The 27,427-nt window shown below is 37.6% G+C and overlaps 1 protein-coding gene across 2 annotated transcripts in view; it reads right to left on the bottom strand.

Annotated features, from left to right (window-relative positions):
• DPP6 (dipeptidyl peptidase like 6) overlaps window positions 1-27,427 on the bottom strand; it is a 919,284-nt gene that overhangs the window by 225,328 nt on the left and 666,529 nt on the right. For both annotated transcript variants that reach the window (XM_077150875.1, XM_077150885.1), the window contains exon 7: window positions 13,054-13,135. In XM_077150875.1, coding sequence (XP_077006990.1) covers window positions 13,054-13,135 — 82 coding nt within the window. The remainder of the gene's footprint in view (window positions 1-13,053; window positions 13,136-27,427) is intronic.

Below are 27,427 nucleotides of genomic sequence, written 5' to 3'. Positions count from 1 at the left end.
CCATGTGCCTTCTTATAAGATACTAAGCAAGCCAGAAGCCAGAAGGATTCACAGGGGCTGAGAGTGCCATTTGATACCAGAAGCCAGAAGGTGCAGATGCCAGCCATATACCTTCCCATGTGACAGACGTTGACCTTTCATTGGAGTCAAGTTATCTTCTCAGGATGTCTCGATTTGGAAATTTTTGTGGCCTTAGAACAGTAAACATGTTCCTAATAAATCCTCTTTATAAAAGCTATTTCATTTCTAGTATATTATATTCCAGCAGCATTAGCAAACTAAACACCAGGTCGTATGGTAGGTCTATACTTAGCATTCTGAGTAACTGCCAAACTGTTTTCCACAACAGTTGCACCATTTTACATTGCCACCAGCAATGAATGGGTGTTCCTGTTTCTCTGCATCTTCACCAACACTCGTTATTTTCTATTTTGTCTTTTTTTTCTTAACAGCAGCCATTCAATGGGTGTGAAATAGCATTTCATTGTGGTTTTGATTTGTATTTTCCTGATGGCTAATGATGAACATCTTTTCGCATGCTTTCTGGCCATTTGTATGTTTTCTTTGGGGAGATGTCTGTTCAAGTCTTTTGCCCATTTTTTAATTGGGTTCTTTGTCTTTTTGTTGTTAAGTTGAAGAATTTCTTTATATTTACTGGATATTAATTTTTTATCGGATACGTGGTTCCCAAATATTTTCTCCAATTGTGTAGGCCATCTTTTCACTTTCATGCAAAAGTCCTTGAGAAACAAAGAGTTTTCTGTTTTGATTAGATTATCTCCACAGAGATGTGATATGCCCAGTTGTAGGGGTGACCTTTTGGTTAGACAGAGAAGTGACTCCACCTGCATCGAAATACAATTTCTTTGTTTTTTGCTTGTGCTTTGGGAGTGGGTGGAGTCACATCTCAGTCTAACCAAAAAGTTACCCCCACAACTGGGCATGTCACGTCTCTGAGGAGATAATCTAATCAAAATGTTTTTCACCCTACAACACTGAATAAGGATTAAAGAACATGGCTTTTCTGGGGTACACAACAACTTTAAATTGGCACAGTCAGTCTAGCTAAAGGTCTGTCAATTTCAACTTGTGGTTTTGTTGATTCTCTGTATTGTTTTTTCAGTTTCTATTTCATTTCACTCCACTCTAATGCTTGTTATTTCTTTCCTTCTACTTGTTTTGGGTTTAGTTTGACCTTCTTTTTCTAGTTCTTCCAGGTTTGACTTAGGTCTCTGATTTGAAGTCTTTCTTCTTTTTTATTGTAAGCATCTAGAGCTTTCTCTGTCAGGACTGCCTTCACTGTATCCTGTATGTTTTGGTATGTTGTATTTTCATTTTTCTTGAGATATTTCCTAATTTTGCTCTTGATTTCCACTAAGCCATAATTAGCCCATTGTTTAAGTGTGTGTTGTTTAATTTCCACATATTTGTGAATTCCTCCTTTTCCCCTCTGTTATTGATCTCTAGTTTCCATTCCATTGTGGTCAGAAGATACAGTGCATAATATTTTTTAATGTATTGAGACTTGTTTTGTGACCTAAAATATAGTTTCCTGAGAATGATCCATGAGGACTCAAGAGAAATGTTTCCTGTTTTTGTTGGGTATAGTGTTCTATATATGTCTGCTAGGTCTAGTTGGTTTAAGGTATCACTCAAGTCCTATACTTTCTTATTAATCTTCTGACCAGATGTTCTATCCTTTATTGAAAGTGGTGTATTTAAGTCTCCTACTATAAATGTAGAACTGTAAGCTTCTCCCTTCAAATCTGTCAGTATGTGCTTCATATATTTTGGGACTTGGATCTTAGGGGCATATATATTTATAATTGTTATATCTTCTTATTGAATTGTCCCCTTTATCAGTATGGAATCACTGTTTTTGTGATTTTGTAACTGTTAATGATTTAAAGTCTATTTTATCTGATAAAGTATAGCTACCCCTGCTCTCTTTTGGTTATTACTTGCATGGTACATTTTTTTCCATCCTTTCACCATGAACCTACTTATATCTTTAACTTTAAGGTGAGTCTCTTGCAGACAGCATATAGTTTTGTCATGCTTTTTTAAAAATCCATTCTGCCAATCTCTACCTTTAAACTGGAGAGTCTAATTTATTTACATTTAAATTCACTGCTGATAATACAGGTCTTCTGCCATTTTGCTATTTAGCCTTTCTAAGTCTTATACCTATTTTGTCTTTCACTGCCATTTAAAACGTACGTATATATTTATTTGCTATCTTGTGTCACACCATATTAAGTACCTTCTCACTTCTATCTAGATATATTTTTCATCTCTTTTCCTTGTGATTACTATAGGATTAAAGTTTACCTCCTAAATATATAACAATTGTATTTGGTTTGATACCAACTTAACTTCAAAAGCTTGCACATATACTTTTCCCATATCCCTCTGCCCCTACCCCCAATTTTTTGGTACTGTACACATATATCTTTGTATATTTTATGTCCTCAAACCTAGATTTATCATTACTTTTTATGCATTTGTATTTTAACATCAGTAGGAAGTAAGAAGTGGAGTTACATATCAGCAATACACTATAATAATACTGGCATTTATAATTACCCAAATGGTTGCTTTACTGCAAGTCTTTTTTTCTTTATACTGCTTTGAACACTAACAAGTGTATTTTCATTTCAGTCTGAAGAATTCAGACTGAATTGCATTAGCATTGCCTGTAGGTCAGGTCTAGTGACAATGTACTCTCTCAGATTTTTTTTTTATCTGAGAATGTCCTAATAGTTCCCTCATTTTTTAAAGAAAGTTTTGTCAGATGTGAAATTTAGGCTGAAAGTTAAAAATACTTGAAGCACCTTAAGCATTTCAATCCACTGCTTTCACTATCTTGCCTCCATGGTTTCTGATGAGAAATCCACACTCAATGCTATTGAGATTCCCTTGTATGTAACATGTCAGTTTTCTCTTACAGCTTTCAGAACTCTCTCCTGGTCTTTTGCTTTTGATGGTGAAATCAGTACATCACATGGTGTATTTTTCTCCATATTTATCCTGCTTGGTGTTTTTTGAGCTTCTTGGATGTGCATATTCACATCTTTTGCTAAGTCTGAAAGTTCTCTGACATTATTTCTTTGATTATTCCTACCTCTCTCCCTCTTTCTTCTCCTTCTGGGACTCTCATAGTACATATATATGCTGGTGTGTTTGATGGTGTCTTATAAGTGTTTTAGGCTATTTTCACTTTTAATATTTCCTTTTATTCTTTCTGCTCCTCAGCCTGACTCATTTCAAGTGTCCTATCTTCAAGTTCACTGATTCTTTCTTCTGCCAGTTCCATTCTGCTCTTGAAACCCTCCTGGGCATTTTCATTTCAGTTATTATGATCTTCAATTCCAGTGATTCTGTTTGGTTCCTTTTTAAAATATCTGATAGTTTAATTAGACTCTCATATTGTTTATTCATTATTTTCCTGATATCCTATAGTTCTTTCTCTGCATTTTCCTTCATCTCCTTAAGCATTTTTGAGATAATTTTTTAATGGCCTTGTAGGTATGTAAAATCTCATCTTCTTCCTTGGTACTTTCTGTATTTTTATTCTATTCCTTTGGATGGACCATCACTTTCTGTTTCTTTGTTTATCTTATACACATTGAACAATGTACATTTCAATACTTAAAAATGTAAACTCTGGGATTTACTCCTGGGATATCTATTTCCTAGTTTTATAACCTGCTAGTGATAAGACAGAGATTTTCTTGAGCTTCAGCCCTCCTATCAGGAAAGCCTGCCTAAAGCAAATGCAGTGTGCAGTGGTTTCCCTGTCTTATTGGGCCTCTGTCTTGTCCTGGGCTTTTGCTTTGTTAGTTGTTTTGCAGTTTCCTTGCTTACAGGAGTTTTGTTGTCACTTATGTTTCCCAGGGGACAAACCTCCCTCTCCCAGGTATATGAAACTGGTAAATTTTGTCCCAGATTGTCTGTCTCTATAGTTTTTTATACTCCTTTCATTGTCTCACTTTGTTTTTGTTTGGGAGGCAAATTCTGGCAGGAGGGTTACCCCAGAGAGGACTTTCCCAGTTTAGTCTTTCCCAGCCAAAACAGGGCCTGGTACCCACAAAGGGGACACAGACTGACTCCAACGTACCCTGTGGTCAGGAAGGGTACCAAAAACTTCTCCAGTGACTCACTGGAGCTGAGCTTTTTTGGCCTGCCCAGCAAGTGCAGCCCTTTAGCTAACTGCCCCCTGCAACCCTGAAGGTAGCCCTGCATCTTTAAATCTCTACCACCTCTGCCCCTGTCCAGGGAGGATTGAAACAGTGGCTGCTGCCAACTTTGTCTACAGTGGGCTGAAACAACAGCTGCCCTTAGGCTCAGGGTCCAGAGATCTGAATTTGCCAATCAAAAGCTGTGATCACTGATGACCCATGCACAGCCCTGTCCTTGGGGAAGAGGATTTTCATATCCTTTGCTGTCACCAACATCTAGTAAGGGACTGGATTGCACAGTGGTCTGCTGCAATAGTGGGAGATGGGCATAGGTAGCTGTACACAAGAGGGCAATTCATAGGTCTTTATCCTAGTGTATCAGCATCTTCCTCCTACATTTTCCTGGATACCTTGTAGCGTTCTTTCAGTTTCTGGAGTTTCAAAATAGTTGCTTCAGATATTTTCTGCCTGTTTAATAGTTGTTTTGGTGGAAGTATTGAGTCCCAATTCTCCCTACTCTGCCATCTGACCTGCAAATCCCCTCTATTTTCATATTGGTTTAATAATGAATTTTCCCTTTGTCCTTCTCCTATATTCATGTAGCATGCCAAAAGTTAAAAACAAAAAACAAAAAACAAAAAAACACTGCATCAAAATTGATTATTTTATATTGTTTCCTTCGCTTCCTCCACAATCCCACAATTATGACTCTGTTTTCATGTTCTGAAATCCCTGAATCTTCAGAGGGCCTGCTGGTAGAAGGAAACTGGCCTGATAATCATTTTTCAATTTTCCTAGTCCTATGATCATTAGGTAGCTCTGTTATTCTAATCCATCAATTCAGGTTAATTACAAAAAACTCATCTCATTTTATTTACTTAAGTACAAGTGAATATTATACTGATTTAGTCCAGGGTTCATGATGTGATAACATATTGTGTTGAATTTGAAGGGTATCCTTGGGAGACTAGAAAATCACTCACTAAACTGACTTCATCCATTATTTGAGGATACATAAGGCGATTTCCATCCCTGAGATATTAATTTCTTGGCTACTGTCATTGACTTCAGTGCTCATGATGAATGTTTTTACAATGAATACCAAATTAACCCAAAATGATTAGATGCTTTTATAAGTTATTAATGAGATGTCACTTCGGTCTGATCCTCTCCATGTGCACGACATTCTGTTAAATAATCTCCTCTTGCTGGAAAGATCAATCTTTCTCCCCTCATTGGATTTGTCAACTTCAATAAAATGCTCCCTGCCCCTTTGGTTACTTTCTGTAGAACTGGGTGAGCAATATTACCCTCGATAAAAGTTGTTAACACAGGGGAGGCAGCTAGTCCCGTTTCTGCTCAGTTCCCAGTCAGTGCTGAGAACTGCTGCCCAGCTGGAGATCGTCTCAGATAGGCTGTTCCGGTTTACAGGAAGGCTGGGAACAGGAAGCAGGAAGATACGCAGGTTTTTGATAATAAACATATTCTCTTTATTCAATGGATAATTTCAGAACTGGGGAATTACTGTCATCTGATAATGACCTTTTCTAAAGAGAAAGACACAATTTAATAAGGTGCTAAAGGTTTGAAGGAATAGAAATTGAAGAACATGCTATCTGAACTTACTTCCTGTAAGTTGGAGGGAGCTATAAGCAAGGCCACAGAGGGATCTTGGGATGGTGGTAAGACATTTGGCTTGTCGCTGAACCCTTGGGACGTTCACCCAAACTTCTGGATTATATCCAGCATTTCCCTGCTTTATCAAGTGCAACCTACCTCACCTTCTCACATACAACAAATTTTATTTGATGAAAGATTTATTTTTCTTCTCGTTCTCTACTTTTTGGTTAAGTAAAGTAATAATCATCAGAGCAACAATAGTAATGGTCATCATTTATTGAGCACTTTCTTCATTTTATGTTCTCTGCTGTGTACTTTAAATATATTGATGTACTCCAGATAATAAACCCTATAAGGTAGGCATTATTATCCCCATTTTACAGCTGAGGAAACTGAGCCTTTCAGAGATTAAATAATTCAATCAAAATCATGCTATCAGTACCAGAACCAAGATCCAACTGGCCTTTTTGACACCAAAACTTGTAACTTTTAACAACCCTTGTGAAATAAAAACCAAAAAGTTTCTTTTCCTTCTGAGGTTCAAATTCAGAAACTTCAGTTTCTGAAATTGATGAAGTTGGCCCTTAGACACTATTGATAGAGCTTCTAAATTGAAGCTTCTCAGTCTAAAAGTCTGGGTTCTGGCTACCACAAGCCCCATGCCCTTTGTGCTGGTTCAGTGCTGCTATGAGACATTTTGGTGGTATGAATTTAAGAACTGAATTAGTCAGATAGGCATTGCATCAAATGAGCAGAGATTGACCAATTACGTGAGTGAAGCTCGTCAAGCAGCATCTCCCACTTCGCTTTTCCATCTCCAATGGATATCAAACTGAAATCTGAAGCGTATCCCCATGCCTGCCAACCTTTTAGTAGATACCCATACCTGAGAGATGCATGAAGCGAATGCATTCTACTCTGCAGATCTATTATCTATCTGCCCCTTTATTCCATTTAAAAAGTATCTTGACATTTCAAGAAAAATCTCTCCATCTAAACCTTTATGTTGAATTATTGACATTTTGGTGGCATGAACTTTTACACCTTTAATAGACTATTTTAAAATTTTCTTTTTCTTTAAAGCAGAAACCCAAATGCCATGAAGTGACCCAGTGTGAGTTCAACAGAGCTCAGCTAGGGTTTCTCTGATTCCTTCATTGGCTCATAGAAAAACGTGGCAAAAAACTGTCTTAGGAGTAGGAAATGTGAGCTCTATCACTTGTTGGTGCTAGTGGGAAAGGTAAAATTAAGACCCTCACTCCCTTTTACTGATGATATATTAAAAAAGAAAATAACTGACTTTCACCAAAATGGTCCTGTCAAATAGGTGGGAAAGCAGCAATGAGTCGAAAGGATTCAGAAGTTGATTTTTCAAGTTTAGTTTCCTCAGAATCGATTCAGTTATTAGAGGGCCACAGCTGATACGTTACAGGAATAAGAAAGTATAGAGGTAGAGAATGGTCCATGACTCACATACGCATGCTCACATGAGATGAAACATCAGAGGATTCAGGTCTAAAAGGTCACTGATATGGAAGGACTGCTGGATTGTTATAAGGGAAGCCTGATGGATGTCTGGGGCTGGAGAGGACCAGCAAAGACACTAGATGACTCATAATTACTCCTCTGAGGGGAGCCCAAACTTAAGAGTGTCAGTTCAGACTTTTATTTAAGAGCTGAATTAGTCACATAGGCATTACTTCAAATGAGCAGGGACTGACTAATTACATGAGTGAAGTTTGTCAAGAAGGCTTTGTTCCAGGTGATATCATTTTATTGAGCTTCTAAAGAAGAACATACATAGGGCAATCCACCTCTCCTACATAGACCCATCCCTATTGTAGACATGACACTTCAGGTTGAGCAGGGTGAGACCAGACAGGTTACCTGGATGACAGTAAGGAAGGACTGAAGAAAATTTATGAAGGTGACAGTGAAAAACATTAAATTCCATATAAGGGAACAACAGGTGCTGAGATCTAGGAATAAATATATTTTCTATTAGAAGGTAAAATTGTTGAGGGAAATGACCTGTGTTTCTTGTGCAATGTGATCTCCAGAATCTAGCAGAGCTGTTTAGAGCACAGTGTTAAATAAATATTTATTATAACAGCAAAGAAATGAATGAGTGAATAAACGGATGACAAAGCTGTGCATTCCTCAAAAGATTGGCCTTTAGTTTCCTTTGCATTGATCTAGCTGACCAGCCACAGCAACTGTCGATCTTATCTGACACACCAGAGAGTTCTAGGGGTTGGGATAAAGTTCAGGAGTTCGGTTCTACCTATCCCTGAGGCCTGTCAAGATAGTTGCTAACTCAACCTTTTCTTAAAAAGTGATCTAAATGAGGGTGGGCCACAGTGGCTCAGCAGGCAGAGTTCTTGTCTGTCATGTTGGAGACCCAGGTTGAATGCCCTGGTGTCTGCCTGTGCCAAAAAAAGAAAAAAAAAGAAGTGAGGATTCCATGACCCTCTGATAAATTATTCTATCCCTGACCTTCCCTGGAAAATTATAGTAGTAGGATCTAATATTAGCCCTCTAATCAAGGTTTAAACCACCCCATCTTGGTCAACATACTTAACTTTATTCTCCATCTCCAGGGAAAGACTGAACAGTTGCTCTCCGCTATTCATACCACAGCCTTTCATGCACTGAGAGGTGCTAAGTAAGTCAGCTTCCTCTTCTAAGCTAGAGAGCAAAGGCTGCAAAAAATCCTTCGCTTGCTTCCATGCTGTTTCTTATCATCAGCACCTCCGCTCCGCCCACCACCTCCACCACCAGCAGCTTCTTTAGGGAATACTGTCTCCCTGAAGACAGCATCAGCCCCAGCAGGTTTCTTGGCTAAGTACTGTACTTGCTCTTCATTTTTCATATTCTGAAGCTGTCACTGCATCAAAGATTTCCCAATGGACTTACTAAATATCTTCTTTAAAGCTGTTCATTTATCACCATCATGGTCACAAGCCAACCAAAGAGATAGATACCCGTTTTCTTTGTCTGTAATTTTCTTAGTGTAATAGCAAAGATTCCAGCCCTGAATTCTTAATGTCTAATACTATGCAATGTTATCTGCAAAAATTTCCATGGTACTTGGTTCTAAAGAAAAAACCATTATGCCACAAATTCACATAAGCTTTCTATGCTTGTATATTAATCTGCTAAGGCACTCTGAAAAGGCTGTAATTTCAGGTTTGTATCTTAAAATCAAAGGAGGCCACTGCAGCAAAGTTGTTTTTTTTTTTAATATCTCTAGTAGTGATGTCACATAAGGAGATTTCTAAACCAGTCAATTTAATCATATTCTAGGCTAGCAGAGACAAATCCTTACATAAGTAGACAAACAGAAATGGGGGCAGGGTTTCATGTAAAGATCAAGTAACAGAAATGGCGGATTTTCCAATTATGGTAGAGATTTATCTCAAGAGGATAAAAAATACAGAGTGATACAGCAGAGAGAAAATTTTTGAAATAATATATTTTTTGAATGTAAATCTTTACATATAATGATAATTACTATTTGTGGAGAGAGGTAAGAAAGAGGAACTACTATGTTAAATTTTTTTTCATGCATTTTCTCATTTAACTAGCCAAATCCATTTTCCTGCCTCTAGGATCAATAGATAACTACTCAAATTCTAAACCCTCAGTAAACATTTCAGAAACTGTCTGGTTATCTACCATGAACAACTACAATCATAAACCACTACCACAACTGAAATAGATTTCTGGCAGAATGGAGGCCCTTTCCATGTTCAAGTTTCTCTCTCTCCTTTATCAATGATGGGCCATTCAGGCAGTATTTATTGCCTATGACGTGATCTGAAATCCTAATAAAATTTACTCTAAAAGTTAAGAGCCCCTAATTGGAGACTACACTGAGGCATTAGAAGTAAAGGCTTTAACTCACTCTCGATCTAGTGTGTCATCTTCCAGTGATTCATGGAGGTTACTGAGCCAAATACATCGCTGAAATCATTCAGCACGAGAAGGGTATAATGCCTGGAAAGATCTTTGGTGAACTTGAACTGCAGCTGTGTTCTCTGCTCCCAAAGGAGTATTACTCATGTCGATCTGACTCATTATAATTAGAGTAGATTTCCTTTAGGGAACAATATTTACTTTTTAAAATAAAATGGCAATGAGGGATTTGTTGCTTACCATTGCTTAATGGGTTCGTGTTTGCAAGGCCTGCTCCTGAGTGGTTGCCTATTTCCGTGTGGCATAGAGCTTGCAGCATGAGCTCCTGACAGCAGGGAGTGTGGTTTCAAGGGTAAGGCATTTCCGGGGTTGAGGATAACAGAGAGAGCACAGGATCCTCTGAAAAGGGGATTGCCTAACCATTGGCCTGCAGGTTGAACCACCTGTTTGTGTATACAAACATTTTACTGGAACTTGACCATGCCCATTTGTTATTGTCTATGGCTGCCTTCATGCTACAATGAAAGAGTTGAGCAGTTGTGATAGAAACCCAATAGCTGTTGCAAAGCCTAAAATTATTTACCATCTGGTCCTTTATAGAAAGAGTTTGCTAACCTCTGCTCTAAAATACAGGATAATTTCTTGACAATGAGTTATGTTGCCAATTATATTGAGGATAAGAAATGTATAATAAAATCTCAAAGTTTGAATAACAGTAAACATTCCAAACTCTATGAGCACATTTTCTTTGGTATTAAACCCAAGTATTATCAATGGCTACTTAAGAGAACATTAATTTCCTTGAAGCAGAAAGGAAATTTCCCTCATTTTTAATATAGTCCTAGAGCATATTCATACCTTCTGGCTATTTACCACCATCCAATTATTTATGGTTAAGTGATGTAAGATTACAAAAACCTATTAATTAGTTAATCTAACTACCTATTAATTCACTCATTTTTTTTCCAGCAAATATTTGCTAATTTCTATATATTGTGTGAGGCACTCAGAATACAAAGATGAAAAAGAAAACAACAACTCTGAATGTTTGGACTAAAAGGTCACCTAACCAAGGCGGAAGAAATGTCAATGTACTACGAGACAGAAGTTTGCGCAATGAAGTATAGATAGCCTCTTTAGGACTCCCAACCATGTGAGGGTAGGGTGTCAGAGAAGGCTTCTCAGGGAAATCGACACTTTACTTTCTCCTAGTTATTTTTTAAGAGATTAAATCTGATTACTTCTACCATCACTTATCCCCACTCCTGTCCACAAGGGCCCATGGCATAAGTGTAAAGTCAATTGTCCAAGAGATAGCACTGGCTTCAGATAGGGAAAGGGATGATCTAAGGAAGCAGTGTGGAGAGTGATCAACCCAAAGCCTTAGCTTCCTCCAAAGTCTGTATATAATTCTAAAGTATGTGCATGCACATATGGACATACACACAAACACACACACACATCTCTTCCTCCTGCAGCTGTGGGTTAATTTTCCATCAAATCGAAGGCTCTTACTAGAAGGCAGAACTATATTATATTAACTGTATCACAGTGGCTCGCCTATCCCTTTAGGCAGATGGTGAATCATAAACCTATAATGCTCAGTGACAGCCACTGGATAACAAGGAAAGAGCAGCAAGTATAGTAGACAGAGACCTGGGGAAGTTATGAAGTTATAATGTACTTTTCCTGATTACTATAACAAGATTGAAAAATGACCACTTAGTAAGTTTACTCATTACCTCATCCTCTTCCCCAGCGTGGTCTGAGAAAGCATAGGTACAGAACTATGACTCAGTGAGCTTTTAAAGGATCAATAGAAGACAGGGCTAGCTCTATATGGATTTGACGGATATTGGAGAGATTTGCTTTCCAGATACCTCTTCAATCACAGATTTTCAGCAGGTTTTAAATTCAACTATTCAGTCACATGAGTCTTGAACATCTACGATTTCCTATAAGATTGTATTTTCTTTCTTTGTATAAGAGTTAACACCTTTGAGGAAAGGTGAATTATATCTCCTCATTGAGGCTAAGATAATGTACTGATGTCTTTCTGCCAAAGTCAGCTCTCCATGTCCTCCGTTTCTCCTTTCATGCTGTGATTTCAGGTAGTTAATTACATTCTTTTCTAAATTCTGATAACCAAGACTTTAGTATTACAGAAACTTTAGCAATAGCTAAAGTAGCTTCATGGCCTATATACTCCTGTTTCTTTGAACCAATTAATATAGAACCAAAAGAATACAATTTCAGTTGTGGGGAAAATAAGACCACCTTCATTCATAAGACAGTAGGCAGTCTATCTGATACAGTTCCACTCCCAATCATTTAAGTGATCAATTCCAGTGTTATTTTAGGAAATGAGGGAAAATGCAGCTTTATTTAGTCAGCTTAAAGATGGAGAAATAAATGGTAACTCAAATACAGAAAACATGTCACCTGATTGTCAAACCACGAAGATTTTCTGCAAGTGGCTATAAATCTTTTGAAATAAAGCTAAACAGTTCTCAGAAATATCATCTTGTTTTAGAAACGCAAACTTGTTTTAGAGGCCAGAGAACTGGAACAAACTTGAGATTCATCTTACGCAAATCCTTCACTTCATAGCTGTGTCAGTTGAATGCATCCTGACAGGTTTAACAGTCAATCCAATCGTCAGCTAGGTAGTATGATATGCAGACTTAGAATACCGATCATCACCATTTTTTCGGTGTTCCTCTTCATTCTACCATTTTGCCATTAGCAGTTTTTCATAACACCTCTGGTTTTTTCCAATTTTACTGGGACTCCACAGAAATGTTTGATGTAAAACTGAGTGGACTAGACTAGGTATGGGAAATTCTGTGTTCATGCTACAATCAGAGAACCTGGCTCCTTATTGGCCAGGAAATCTATTTTCTTTATAAGACCCAAAGAGAAGTGCCAGAACTCCAAGAACAAAACAAAAGAAATTTTTGGTGATCCATAATTCTGATCATTCCCAACCTGAAGTCTCCCATCCCACCCCCTGCCCTTTCCTTACTTGTAGCCCTTTTGATTAAGTTCATCTCTTTGCATCCATAGTAAATCTGGAGTCTATATATACAGCTACAGCAGGGTATCATTTTAAAGATATCAGATATGGAAACCAAAGCATATATTATTTCAATTTTAAAAGAATTTTCTAAAACGAAATGAGAAAATTTTACATACTCAGATACCCTGGTGTATTTGTCCAAAATTTAATTCGCGCGCGCACACACACACACACACACACACACACACACACACACACACGCAGAGAGTCTATAAAATATAAACTTCATCAAAATGAAACATAGTCATTGCTTACCAGCTGCTGACCTTTTGGACCCCATCCTGCATACTGAAGTTTTGCATTGCTGACTTCTGGTGGGTCCAGACTTTGAGGATCACTGGAAAAAAAATGGTGGGAATCAAGAATTTACAATGCTATCATTTTATTCTCAAGCGGTAATTTACTACTTTTTATTTTCATTACATCAATTTCAGGAGCTTGCCTTTTGGTTATTGAATAATATGTCACATTTAGTTTCCATTAGACCTCCTTAGATGTATAAAATTTACATGAAGCTGAGATGGGCCTATCATTGCTTAACCAAAATAGTAAATATTCATCGAGAGTGCACGCAGAGAGACCTATTGTTCAAATTTTAAAACATCCGTAAGAGTCAAAATTAAAAATTGAAATGCATAGCAATATAGTAATAAATAACCCCAATTTATATCTCCATATTTGGCTTTCCTGGCAGACAAGCCATCTACAACATACCAAAAAGACTGATTTTCACTTTCTTTAGGATGATGAGGAATTGTATCTGTTTTCAGCTGAAGAGGCCAGACTCTGTCAGCTGAGTATCCTGTCACTTGGTTATAATATTTTTTAGGCTGAAGACATAGTGACGAATGAACTTCCTCATCTGCAGAAAGCATTTGGTCGAATGGTCTTTGAAAAAGTACGAAGCTGAACACTGGGAGTCACAGAGCAAAGGGGATGAGGTAAGAAGGAAAGGGAGGTGAAGTTGTAAGGACCCTGCTGATCGTGGGCTTGAATCAGTAGAAAATTCTAAAGTAATTGGTTTTAATATTGCTAAGGAAAAACAAGGAATACACGTAAGAGTAAAAGAGCTGGGGAAGGGGATGAGCTGGGACCTGACATCATGGGAATGAGAAAGACTTCTTGACCAAAAGGGGGAAGAGAGAAATGAGACAAAATGAGGCTTCCGTGGCTGAGAGATCTCAATCAGAGTCGAGAGGTTATGCTTACAAATTATATTGATATCGCTTTTTTGTTTATGGTGTATTAGAGTGGCTAGAGGGAAGTACCGGAAACTGTTGAAGTGTGTTCCAGTAGCCTTGATTCTTGAAGAAGACTGTGTAACTATATAGCCTTTACAAGGTGACTGCATGATTGTGAAAACCCTGTGTCTCATGCTCCTTTATCCAGGGTACGTATGGATGAGTAAAAATAATATGGATAAAAATAAGTAAACAATAGGGGAGATAAGGGTTAAAATACATTGTATTGACTGAAATACCATAGGTCAATGAGAGGAAGGGTTCAAGGGTATGGGAAGTATAAGCTCTCTCTCTCTTTATTTTTATTTTTCTAAAGTGATGCAAATATTCTAAAAAAGATCACAGTGAAGAATAGAGAACTATGTGATGATACTGTGAGCCACTGATTGCATAATATGGTTGGACTATACGTGTGTGGCTATTTCTCAATCAAATATTTAAAAAATAATGATAAAATAAAATGTACCTCTCAAAAAAAAAATAGTTGGAGAAGGTGAGATAGTCCATAATGCCCCAGGGTAGTTTTGGATGATGTTCCCAGGTTTGGAAAAAACAGGGAAGCCTGAAGAGATGGTGACATGATGCCAAGTAAGGGATGACAATGATAATGAGAACTAGCTGAGCGGGCTGATACTTGAGGCAAGGAAAAGACATAGGGAGAGGTCTTAACACTACAGGTTCTAAGTGAATTTTTAATAAACCATATCATTTTTTTGTTTCGAATGTTTTGAAATATTTTCAAAAACATACTTTTAGATCTGTCCATTGAGAAGACCTAGAAGCAATGACACCTCAATAGCAATGAGCATAATTAATGGTCATATCTTGATCTCTAAACTCCATCCTACATTAAAGGTATCAGGGCTCCTCAGAGAAGTCATTGTATCCAGGGATGAAGCATGGAAAATATGGGAAGATTTATTTACTGGAAGATTTACCAGTAACTAAGGAATACTAAGAAACTATGGAAACTTGTTGAAAGAACACAGAGGTCAACCTAAAAAAATTCCCACAGTGGCTCAACAGGCAGAGTTGTCGCCTGCCATGCCAGAAATGCGGGTTCAACTCCCAGTGCCTGCCTATGCAAAAAAAAAAAAAAGGTTCCTAAAGATCAAAGATGGAATAATGAACAATAAAAGAATTAATTATGGTATCGGATTTTAACTTATAGAATAAATTAAATACCCATGAGTCCATATAAATATAATGAATAATCAAATAAATAAATAAATAGGGGGGAAGATTCATCTCTTCCTCTCAATAGAATTCCAACTAATAAATGTAGAAGGAAATAGAATCACCATAAGGCTAAAACCACAGTAATAAATGTTGCAATCAAGATCCACTGATGGATGCTAAAATTCATGGGCAAAAGTTTCAGAAACATTAATTTTCATAGTTTCAGGGTATCTCCCCCAAGACACTTACCAATTACAAAAGTTGCAGTTGTGGAGAAACCACAGACAGAGACTTAACCAAGAAATTAAGGTAAAAATAACCAGAAACAATACACATCAACATCACATAAAAAACCCTCTGACATGAAGCACTGAGGAGGACAAAGGATCATTTTTGTTACGCATTTGCCAAAAATGCATAATCTCACTGTGGTCATATGAAAACATTGGACAAACAAATTGAGGGACAATCTACAACATAACTGATAGTACTCTTCGATAGTATCAGGGTCTATAAGAGCCAGGAAAAGACAGAGGGGAACACTTAAGGAGAAATAACATCTAAAGACAGTGTGGGATCCTGGAACAGAAAAAGGACATTGGTAGAAAAATTGGTAAAATTCGAGTAAGGTTTGTGGTTGGGTTAATAATATTGTATTGATGTTAAATTCCTGTTCTTGGCATTTATACCCGGTTATAAAAAATGCAAACAGAAAGAGAAATGGGGTGAGGAATATAAGGGAAAGCTTTTCCTTTTTACTATTTTTGCAACTGTTAAGTCTTAAATTAGTTCAAAATAAAAAAGAACAAGGCATTTTCAGAAATTATCTCACAGTGGTTATAAAAAATTGATATGGAAAGGAATTAAAAGTTAGAAAATTTCTCCCCCAACATGATTATGATGCCAGGAACTGGAAAAATATCCTTCAGTATCTAGCACAGGGCAGACATTCTATTCAGGCATTTGAATAACAAATGAGTAAATACAGATGGGTTATGGAGTAGATCTAAGCAAAAGTCCTTTTGCAAGTTTAAAGACAAGCATCATGAATTCTGTTGGCCTGGGTTTACTTGGAATTTTCCAAGCACAGAGGATGGGACAGGAGTTCAGAAAGAAATGTTCAAATTCCACAGTCTTATTTAATATTGGAAATCATTTTGTTAGATTGTGATTTCCAACAGGTGTCTAAGATACTTGGGAACAGCAGGGGGTTAACCCCTCTTTAGCTTATCATGCATAAATTCCCATAAATGCTAACTGGAAAAGGCACCTCTAAGTGGATAATGTACCAAGATGCCACGGTGACACATGCATTTCAATTTCTATTACCTTTTTGTCATCTATGCACAAGAAGACCTTTATGACTTATTTAAAACTAAATATATTTCCCTCACCTCCCCACCAACACATTAGACAAGTTTCTACAGCATGAAGGTAGCAGAGCATAACAAGAGGAACCACAGACTCCAAATCAGGATGCTGGCATTCAAACTCCAGCTTTACCACATATAGGTCAGGTGACTTGTGTAACTTTCTGAGCCTTACTGTCTTCCCTTGAGGAACTGCAATAACAATTACTCTTTCTTTCACAGAGTGGTCATGAAAATCAAGAGGAATGATAAATATTAATTATTAATTATTTTAATTTTTGCTAGCTAGTACATTTCTCAAGCTCTACCTATCCCCTCTCCCTGGCAATACATTAAAAAATGCCAAAATTGAGTTGCTGTGGCAGCAATCTGTTTTAAGGAAAGCATCAGAGTGTACCTCAAGGTGAGGAAGTTGTAATGTGGTGGAAAGAAAAAGCTCTAAATTTAATTATGAATTCTGCCACCAGTTAGTAGTACGGCTTGGGTCAAGACAGCAATTTAATCTAAGTTTGCTTCCTCTGTATAAAGTGAGAATAATAATACCTCACAGGGTTGGACTCAGTAATATATTATATGAGGAGACAGGCAGCAGCACAGAGTTTACCTAGTAGATATTTGAGAAATGCCAATTTATTCATTGATAAATTGGTAAATAATTCATTCTACCAGGTTATATATATATATATATATATATATATATATATATATATATATATATATATATATATATATATATATTATTATTACATTGGGATTTAATAGAATCGCCCCTTTTTTTGCTTTCAGTTTAAAGGGGATTTTAGGGCAATCTCTTCCAACTTCCCTTCCAAGGTAGGAGACCCTTTTTCAACAGACTCGATGGCTCTTCATCCTCTGTTTAAATCTCACACTAAAGGGATGCCCTTGCACAACTCTTTCTCTATTCCTGCCCATCCAATGCCCAACTTGGCTTTATGTTGCAATCCACCTTCTGCACACCCACACCCAGGCCACTGAGAACTACCGGAGACAAGTGTGAAGCCAGCTTCAAGTCTCTAAAACTGCAGTGGGTCTTAACCTTTCCCGTCATAACTCACAACTAATTCTTGGTTAGCTTCCATTCTTCTCAGTGATGATCCCCAATGCCAGACTCCTTTAATAGACAACCTTTGCTCTGGAGGTTCTTGTTTGGTTGTCCAAGATGGTCAGATTTGCTTCATGATCTGAGGCTTCATGCCCAGATTCTGTTTCTTCCTCATGTCCTTTCACAGATGTCACCTTTGCATTGTGGTCTGAAGCCTTCCCCTGCCGAATCCTGCTTGCTCCCCCTTTGATCTTTCATAGGGATCACCCTTAATAAATCTTCTGCACTCTCAGACTCTCTCTTCCCAGGGGACCCAACTGAACCACAAGATCCTCTGCTTTGCTGAAGGAAGATACTCACTCAACCTGCACACTTGGGTACATATCTATCCTTATCTTCTCAGTCTCAGATATGAGGCATCACCTTTCTTATCTAAGTCAGCTCTTTCTTCTGTATCTCCTTTTACTTTCTAGTCAAGAACCATCAATTTCTTTCCTTTCTACTTACTTTCCTGATAAACATTTATTTAGCTTCAAACTCATCTAGGACTTTGCTCAGTCATACTCCTTCTAGCCTTCATCTTCTCTTTTTACTCTCACTCTCTTCCCTAAAGCTATTCTCTCCTCTAAATACAAAGCAAAACTAAATAAGCCAACAAAAAAACACCTCATTTGACACAGCTGCTCCATTGTCTATGGTCCAGTCTCTGCTTCTAAGGTCCAATCTCTGCTTTTCTTTTTTACTCACTCTTCTTAAGTGAACCAAATCCAGGGGCCATTTTTATTTCCCACCCACCCCTCAACCCAAGGCAATGCATCTTCCATCCCATTGTGATGCTGCAATTGCTCTTAAAATTATTCATTGCCAGAGAATTGCCAAATTTAGCACATATTTTCTATCCTTACTTTATTTTACCTTTTGCTGTAGATGGTGTTGCTGATGCATTTCTTTTTGTTTTCATGACACTGCCCTGTCCTGGCTTTCCTCCTACCTCTTTTAATAGACTTCATCTTATGCATTATTCTTTCTTTGCACATTCTTTAATGGTTAGTGTTATGGGTTTCCATTAGCACACTGCTCCTTTCATTCCATATCCTCTCCCTGGGTGATCTCCTTTATTACCAAGTTCAATTACAATTCATATTCTGGGGAACACCAAAACCATAACTCTAGACCAGGCCTCTCCCTAAACTTTAGACTGTACACAGGGTATCTCCATGTGGATACCCCATAGATCCTCAAATATAACCTGCATTAAAACTGAGCCCATCATCTTCCTCCACGGCCCCCTTTTCAGATGGTGGCACAACAATCCACCCAGTCACTCACACTAGAAACCTGCTGCAAGCCTCTTAGAGACCAACTAACCAAAATCCTTTCCTTTTCAGTTAAAGACAATAATGTCTAAAGTGGATAGGTGATTTGCTCAAGGACACAACTGATTAGTTTTGCTTGAAGAATACTCTCCTGCTTTGGTCCAGGTGTAAAAAAAAATTCCAACTGACTTAAAGAATAAAGTAGAGAGATTCTCACACAGCAAAGCTAAAGTAAATTCCAAGGAAGTTTTATTTCCTAGCTTTTGCTGTACCTGTCTCATGGAATAGGCTCTTCCATCAAAGAAGTCCTGAATTCTACCTCCACAAGTGGAGAAATATTAGGAGAGCTCTCTGCCTTAAGTCCAAGACCTTCCTAGTTTTGTTGTCATCAAGTGATATTCCACCACGTAAGTGATTATTCTGAAATTCTTAGTTGTATCTGTCTGTCTGTCTGTCTCTCTCTCTCTCTCTCTGTGTGTGTGTTGAAAGAGGGAAAGAAGAGGGAGAGAGAGGGAATATGCATGTATGGTATGAAAATGTATGTATTTTGGGGTGGTATTTCCTCATGCTCCTTTTTATTCCTTCCTGCCCTGCTTTCCTTTCTTTTTCTTCCTTCCTTCTCTCTTTCCAGTTCTCTCTATTTATCTATTTATATTCATTTTTATTTAAAGAAACCATGGTTGCCTGTGTGATGAATCATCTCCAGAGTGGAGATGGATTGGTGAAAAATGATTAAGGAAGAATGAAATTACCCGGACTCACTAGATCTCAATATAATAACACAATCCATCCTGATTTTGCTTATTTGAGCAATAAACAAAACAGGGCATAAATCATGTTGAGTTTTGAAGAGTAAATTAGTGTAGTACACTTTACTCATTTGTCTTCCTAAGATAGTTTAAGGGATTGAAAAGTTTCCTGACAAAAACAGCATTTGGAAAACAAAAGATAAAAATTGCTTTTCTGGCATCTAAACTTTCATAGCTAAAGACATTTTAAAAACAGCATTTCAGTGTCAAATAATATATGTTTTCTGAATCTTCCTATGTGCTTAGCATTATGGGTAATAATCAAAATGTAAGATCTACTGTCAGTCCTAGAAGAGCGCTTGACCCTTAGTAGGTGCTTAATAAATATTAACTGAACAATGAATAAATGGATAGATGGATTAATAAGTGGCATCAAGTCTAATCAACAATTACTTCTTGGATAGAGTCACTAATATCTTAACTTATGAGGGGCTTAATTTGGGCTACAATTTGCATGAATATTTTGAATAACACAGTTACATTCTTGAGGGAAGGAATCCTCATAGGCATAAATACTTTCCAAGTGACCAAAATTTGAGTAACTATCCCACTATTAATTTAAAATGCCCTTATATCTATAGTGCTTAAGAGGTTTCTATCCTAACAAAAGATTTGGATATAGAATTTTTTAGACAGAGTGGTTCTACTTTCTAAAAGAGTGCTTAGTGAGTAGCTCATTCTCAATATTTGTGGCATATCCCCAACCCAATTCACAGAGACCATCTAGCAAAAATGACCACAAATATAATTATTAAATAAACTTATATGGGAATTGATAGTGTTAGTTTACAAAGAGCAGATTCTTAAAAAGGCAATTCATATGACAATGATAGCTTTGATGCTAGACAGTATTTATAGATAATGATTATGGCTAATAATGATTAAGTTTTGTTTAAAAAGTTTCTTAAGGGTTCAAAAACTAGAATAGGCTTTTCTCTAAATTATGTAACATACGACTTCTGCAGAGTGTTTTACAGTTTACAAAGTCTTTTCACTTATGTTTCTTCACTGGTTCTTCCATCAACTCCATGAAACATGGAAAACAAATACAATCCTTTTAAAAATAAACATGTTTTTCTGCTTTTAAAAGTAATACATGCTTGGGGGTACAAGGGTCGTTCAGTGGTAGAAATTTTGCCTACCACGCAGGAGACCCCAGGTTCGATTCCCAGTCCATTATGATTATTACCCATAATGCTAAGCACTCTTCTAAGACTGACAGTAGATCTTACATTTTGATTATTACCCATAATGCTAAGCACACAGGAAGATTCAGAAAACAAACAAGCAAAATAAACAATCAAAAAACAAGCAAACAAAAAAATTCAACAAATGGTGCTGTAATAACGGGATACTCAAATAGAAATATAATGAAAGGGGACCCCGCCATATAGCCTGCACACACACACACACACACACATAAAGTAATACATGCTCATTTAATAATATTTAGAAAAGGTCAAAGAATATAAAAAGCAAGTATAAATCACATATTGTTCTTCTCTCCAGAGATAACTGCCATCAACATATTAGCGTGCTTTCTTCCGCTCTTTGCTCTATGCATGTATGTGCATGTGCATAATGAATGTGTCTGAACGGTACTATGTAGTACAGAGAGTTTATATTCTGCTTTCTAAGACATCACGAGCATATCCTGTATCATTAAAACTGATTTTTAATAGTACATATAATGTACTTTTTGTTGTTAAACAGATGAAGAAGCTGAAGCTCAGAGAAATTCAACAGTTTGCTTACTTCCACAGAGTTGATTAAAGAAGAATCCAAGACACAAATCCGAAGAGAGAGAAAGGAGATTGGTGATTGCCTAAGATGGGGGGTGGGGGGTGGGGTTGGGGGGGTGGGGAATGGGGAGTGATCGCTAATTGGTGTGGGATTTCTTTTGGGAGTGATGAAAATGTTCTAAAACTGATTGTGGTGATAGTTGCACAACTGTGTAAACATATTAAGAACACTGAGTTGTACACTTTGAGCGGGTGGATTGTTTGATATGTGAATTATATCCCAAAAAAGTTGGGAGGAGGAAAAGGTGAGGGAGGAGAGAGAGAGTGAGAAGGAGAAAAGGAAGCAGCAGCAGCAGCAGCTAAAACATTAAGCCTCATTTGTAGCTTCTAGGTTCAAGACAATTTCTGTTCTGTCACATTATCTCCTAACAACCTAGTGTCAAGCCTTCCATGCGCTCAATACTTCCTTTGGGTGGATTTCTGAACTGCAATATCACCGTTCCTACATGAAAAGTCTGAACAATCTTAAGAGATTAAATAGCTGGTGGTGTGTCTGAGGCAGGGCTATGAGGAGCTCCCATATTGTTTGCAAGTACTAGAACTGGAGAAAAGTCTGTTGAGCTAAGGAGCTCGTCCCCTTTCCTTTTCTTCATCACATCCAAGGATGAATGTATGTATTAGCAGTCAGAGAGCTCCTGTCAAAATAGATATAAAAAGAGAGAGGAAAATTGTCTAACCAGCTACATTCTGTTGGCCTCTCAGCTTGGCCTCCACTCCCTCCAGAAAATGCACCTCTTCTGCTGCTCAGAGAGTGTCCCCAAACTTTGTGATGCACCTAAGCCTGTTCACTCTCTCCATTCAACTTCATATGATCCAGAATTTTCCATCCTTTTTTCATATATGACAATATTCCCTTCCTGGGTCCCATTTCTTTAGGTCCTGCTTCCTAAGAGTAGATAAATTGTCAGTATGATAGACATATGTAACATTCACACAAGTGAAAAGACATAGGAGCTATTTGGAAGAAATACCATTCTGAGTATGAAGAGAATATGGGCTTGAATGCCTCAGATGTGGGCTTAAGTCCCAACTATTGCTATTTGCAAGCTGTGTGACCTTGGGCAAATCACTCAACCTTTCTGAGCTTCCACTTTTCTCCTCTGTGAGATGGGGATAACCCCTCATTGGTTTATTGTGAGAATGAAATGACGCAATGCATATAGAAGCTTAGCACAGTGCCTGGACCCTGGTAATCAGTCTCTATATTATTGCCATGCTGCTGCTGCTGCTGCTGCTAATGATGATGGGAAGGAAGAGGAGGGAGAAGGGGAAAGAGGAGGAGAAGAAACATATTCAATTTACCAGTGCAAGGTTTATTTAAGATAGGATGAGCTATCATTTAAAGCAATATGGTAACTTCATGCAACTTCAAGTTCTCTTTTGAAGATGGAATGATCATACAGGTGTCCCATAAGATTATATGCACATCTCTAAATTCAATAGACAATGAATTGTGCCAGCCTCAGCATCTCAGTTGACTCTTCTATAACGGTGCAGTGTAACAATTGGCTTTCTTGCAGTGAGCTGGGATAAATATATTTGTTAACCTTCTTATATGTTTCACCTTACACCATATGGCAATCAAAAAAGTTTTTGATCATTTCAAGGGCATTTTTGTTCTCGCCCTACAGTAAAATCCCATTATAGAACAAAAGAGCTTAAGGAGGCTACCTTTAAATGCATAGTAAGAGGAAGTCAGTGATTTCTTTTCAACGTGTGTCAGGAGAAAAAAATGAGATTTCAGCCTTGGAGATTGGGGGAAATAGGAGTTTTTAAAAGGACAAAGAGAAGATCTTTTTTTAAAAAATGGACAGATGGCAATGCAGCCAATTCAGAAAGGAGCCTCCCCTTTTCTTCCCACTTAGAGGGCTTTTATTTTGTTTCCAGTCCCTTCTCTGCCGCCTTGCCACTTTGTCAACAAATTCACTGGTATGAACTCCAACTTTGGGAGGCTCTGCTCTCAATAGCCTAGAGAATAAAGCTCAAACTCCTGAATTCAATACTTAGTTTTAATCAACATAAATTATACAATAAATGAATAACTACAACCTTAAAGCTCTACAGCTATTTGAAGCATTCTTTTCTTTCATGTTCTTTTACAGGTGTTTTGGTGGGGGGCGGTGAGAGTAAGTGCATGCAGCTCATGTGTTCCATCTGCTATCTTTCACTTTGAACTCCTAATTCAACCTTTCAAGATTTATTAATTCATATTGTGTCAAACACTGTGATATGCTCAAAGGTAGGACAAAAGGGATACTGTCCCTATTATATGGAAATTATGGTCTTGAAAGGAAGATGGACAGCAAGCGAGCAAACTCAGGCCAGTGAATCTACATGCACAGCCTAGATAAGTGCCACAAGGCACAGGGTGCCACAAGAACCAGACCAGGGGAATGTGACCTACTCTGGAAGGTTTTGGGAAGGCTTCCTTGGGGAAGCAACAATTGAAGTGAGATGTGAATGATGAGTAATTATCAACAAAGTCATGATTCCTGGAAGTGTGGGTGTGGGTGGGGAACTTGGGGGAGGAAAGGGGAGAAAAAGTCTTCAAGGGAGAGAGAAGAACCTGTGTAAAGGTCATGGGGTGGGAGCGAGGAGTGTGGCAAGTAGGAGAGTTGAGAGGCCAGCATAGGTGAAATAATGAGCAAAAGGGATATTTCGAGTCAGAGAGGTGTCATCATTTGGTTTGGAGAGTGCATATCAATTTCTAGATATGACAGAACATAACATGTTCTGCAATATCATCACCTGATTTTGATGCCTCAATCAACTGTACTTTCGGGAAGATAAGGTACACAGCTGATCCTTTCCCTTCCATCTCCCCACTTGCCCATCAATGGTCACCTGAGCTTTGCATCCTCATCTGCCAAGCTGTCCCTGATGTTTAGAAACTACAAAAGCCTCCTAGTTGTTTGTACCTTTTGTATTTATATTTGTATGTGTCACCCAATTAGTATCTTATGTGTTATCTTATTTTTCAGCTTTGTTTGTGTATATACCTCTTCTCTCCAACTAGAGAATAAGCTTTTTTAATGCAAAGATTTATTTATTTAATGTTTTATAGTGCTATAAAACATTATAATTTATAGTGTATTAGTTAGGGCTCTCTAGAGAAACAGAACCAACAGGGAACACTTGCAAATATAAAATTTATGAAAGTGTCTCACATGACTGTAGGAACGCAGAGTCCAAAATCCACAGGGCAGGCTGCGAAGCCGATGACTCCAATGGATGGCCTGGAAGAACTCCACAGGAGAGGCTCACCAGCCAAAGCAGGAATGCAACCTGTCTCCTCTGAGTCCTCCTTAAAAGGCTTCCCATGATTGGATTTAGCATCACTAATTGCAGAAGACACTCCCCTTTGGCTGATTACAAATGGAATCAGCTGTGGATGTAGCTGACGTGATCATGACCTAATCCTATGAAATGTCCTTATTGCAACAGACAGGCCAGTGCTTGCCCAATCAGATGAACAGGTACCACAACTTGGCCAAGTTGACACCTGCCCCTAACCATGACAGGCTGTTACTGAATATTAACAAATGTTCAACAATTGATGGTTGAAAGTCATTTAAGAGTGAAAATAACCCATGTCTCCAGAGGCTGTCAGTATGTTTATTAGGTTATTCATTATTACCCTTGCTTTAAATGTGATATAACTTTATTCCTATGATTCTATTATCCATAATACTACCTTATAAAATGTTGGGTCTCTCCAAGAGCATGGTTTTCCAACCATTTGGGAAATGCCTTGAGAACTGGAAAGGTTTCCCTTATTTCTCCCCTATAATCCATAGTACCTAGCATCATTTTGTTTTTCATCTTAGTGTTCTATGAATATATGTGCATTGACTAAGGATAAATTATAAATTATCTAATCACTCAATATCTTAAGCCCTTCCTCAGAAAAGTGAGAAGTATGATTTCTACATGTACTTCCCCACATTACACGTAACATTATCTGACCATCAGAAACTAAGAGATACACTGATTTCTGCAGTGTTCAAAATCTCCTTTGAATCTGCACAAAATACTGGGAATGATTAGAGTGGTGAGCAGAAACTGGCAGAGATCGGGAAGCCAACGTCGTTTAAAATTGCAACAAAGTCACACAGATCAACAAAACTGCATTATCCTTTATCTCTGGGCCTAGTTGGATGGGCAGCTTCTGTTCAACAAAGAATATGAAACTAAAGCACAAAGGGCCTCACAAGGAGATCCAGGCATGTAGCTCACCTGAGCTCAGCAACTGGTCATTTCCCATAATTAATACCCAGGCTTGCTGATTAGAATACCAGACAAGTCTACCAATTCTGTAAATGTCATCACTAAATACAAAGCACTTTGTCAAACTCATACACCAGAACATTATTTTTTATTCATTTAAACATTTGTCCGTTTACTGTAAATCCTTTGGAGACACTTTCCTTTTTTTTAATAGCTTTAATTCTATGCTTAATTATTTAGTATAGAAATCTTTCCTTTGGTAATTTCTAAGGCCATGTTTACAAATGTAAAACCAATAGGAATACTGTTGACAACTTGTTACTTCCCTGAAGGGACAACTGTGAATCATAAGTGTATCAACCTGGGACCAGCCTGCCTGGGTTTGAATTCTGGCTCTGCCATTTATGAGCTGTGCCACCTTTCCCTCTCTATGCTCAGTATTTAATATGTAAAATGGGCTAATAAGAGTCTGTATGACATAGGGATATTGCAAGGATCAAATGAGTGGGATATATGTAAAGCACTTAGTCTAGTGTCTGACATAGAAATCACTGTATAAATGCTAGTCATTTTTTTTTGTTATGATTGAATCAAATTCCTAGGGTCAAGAAATAAATTTTTGAGACGAACCTTTAAATAATTCATCTTATTGGTATACTACCATAAACAAAAAAAAAACACTTTGCAAATAATCTAGGAAAATTTTTACATCACGATTTCTAAACATTTCCTTTGTCTAAAGCCTTCTTTTTATGCAATTTTGAGGGTCACTTTTATAGACCTATAGAAATCTATTAGAACTCCCAGGTTTCCTTAGCCGATATTATTTATAAAGCCCTCTGAAGTATCTGTTCCATCATCTCTATCTCAATTCATTTATTAAAGAATCCTTTAAGATGGGTAGAAAAGAAAATTTTGTCACATCTCTTCTTTTATGAAAATATCTCATGTACCACATTCCTTTTAGAGATTATCACATCAGCAGCAATGACCTTCGTTTTTCAAGGAGTCTTTCCAATAATCTGACTTCTCATGACAAATGCATGATTTGAAATTCTTTTCAGGTTTACTGTAATTTGGGGAAAAGAAAGTTTAAGGCTTAAATTAAGAAATTTTTTCTTCAGAAGCATAATGATACCCCACCTCTTGCATGCACACAATGCATTTCCACGCACATTTACCTACTGGATCATTTTTCTCCACGGACCCAGAAAAATTTCGTTACCAAACAGCAAATTCTCTGCTTTATAGCAAAAAAGTATTTCCTCTATTCTAATGCTATGTAGTGATTGGGATTAACAGGATGGCAAATCAGCAATAGACAATTTGACATAATTGAAGTCAATTTTTTTTCTATGTCAATTTGAGGATGACAAGGGCATCTGGGAACACCAGAGTAATGATAAGATCATCTTCACAAGACTTTTCTCTAAGTTCAAAAATCTTGCCAAAAAATAGCATTAGATGCCAAAGAGCTAGGGGGCCTGGGTTAATGCAGTGTGTTGATAATAGGCATCCTGCTGCAAACAAGAAGTCAGAAATGGCAAGGGGCAGCTCAACTCTGAAAATAAACCTGTCTTCAAAAGAGTTCAATACAACCAATCAGATTTCCATGTCCTGCA

The sequence above is a fragment of the Tamandua tetradactyla genome, chromosome 1 (assembly GCF_023851605.1).
Source record: "Tamandua tetradactyla isolate mTamTet1 chromosome 1, mTamTet1.pri, whole genome shotgun sequence".
Taxonomy (NCBI): domain Eukaryota; kingdom Metazoa; phylum Chordata; class Mammalia; order Pilosa; family Myrmecophagidae; genus Tamandua; species Tamandua tetradactyla.
The sequence above is the reverse complement of the archived record's forward strand: the minus strand, read 5'-3'. Positions and strand labels throughout refer to the sequence as shown.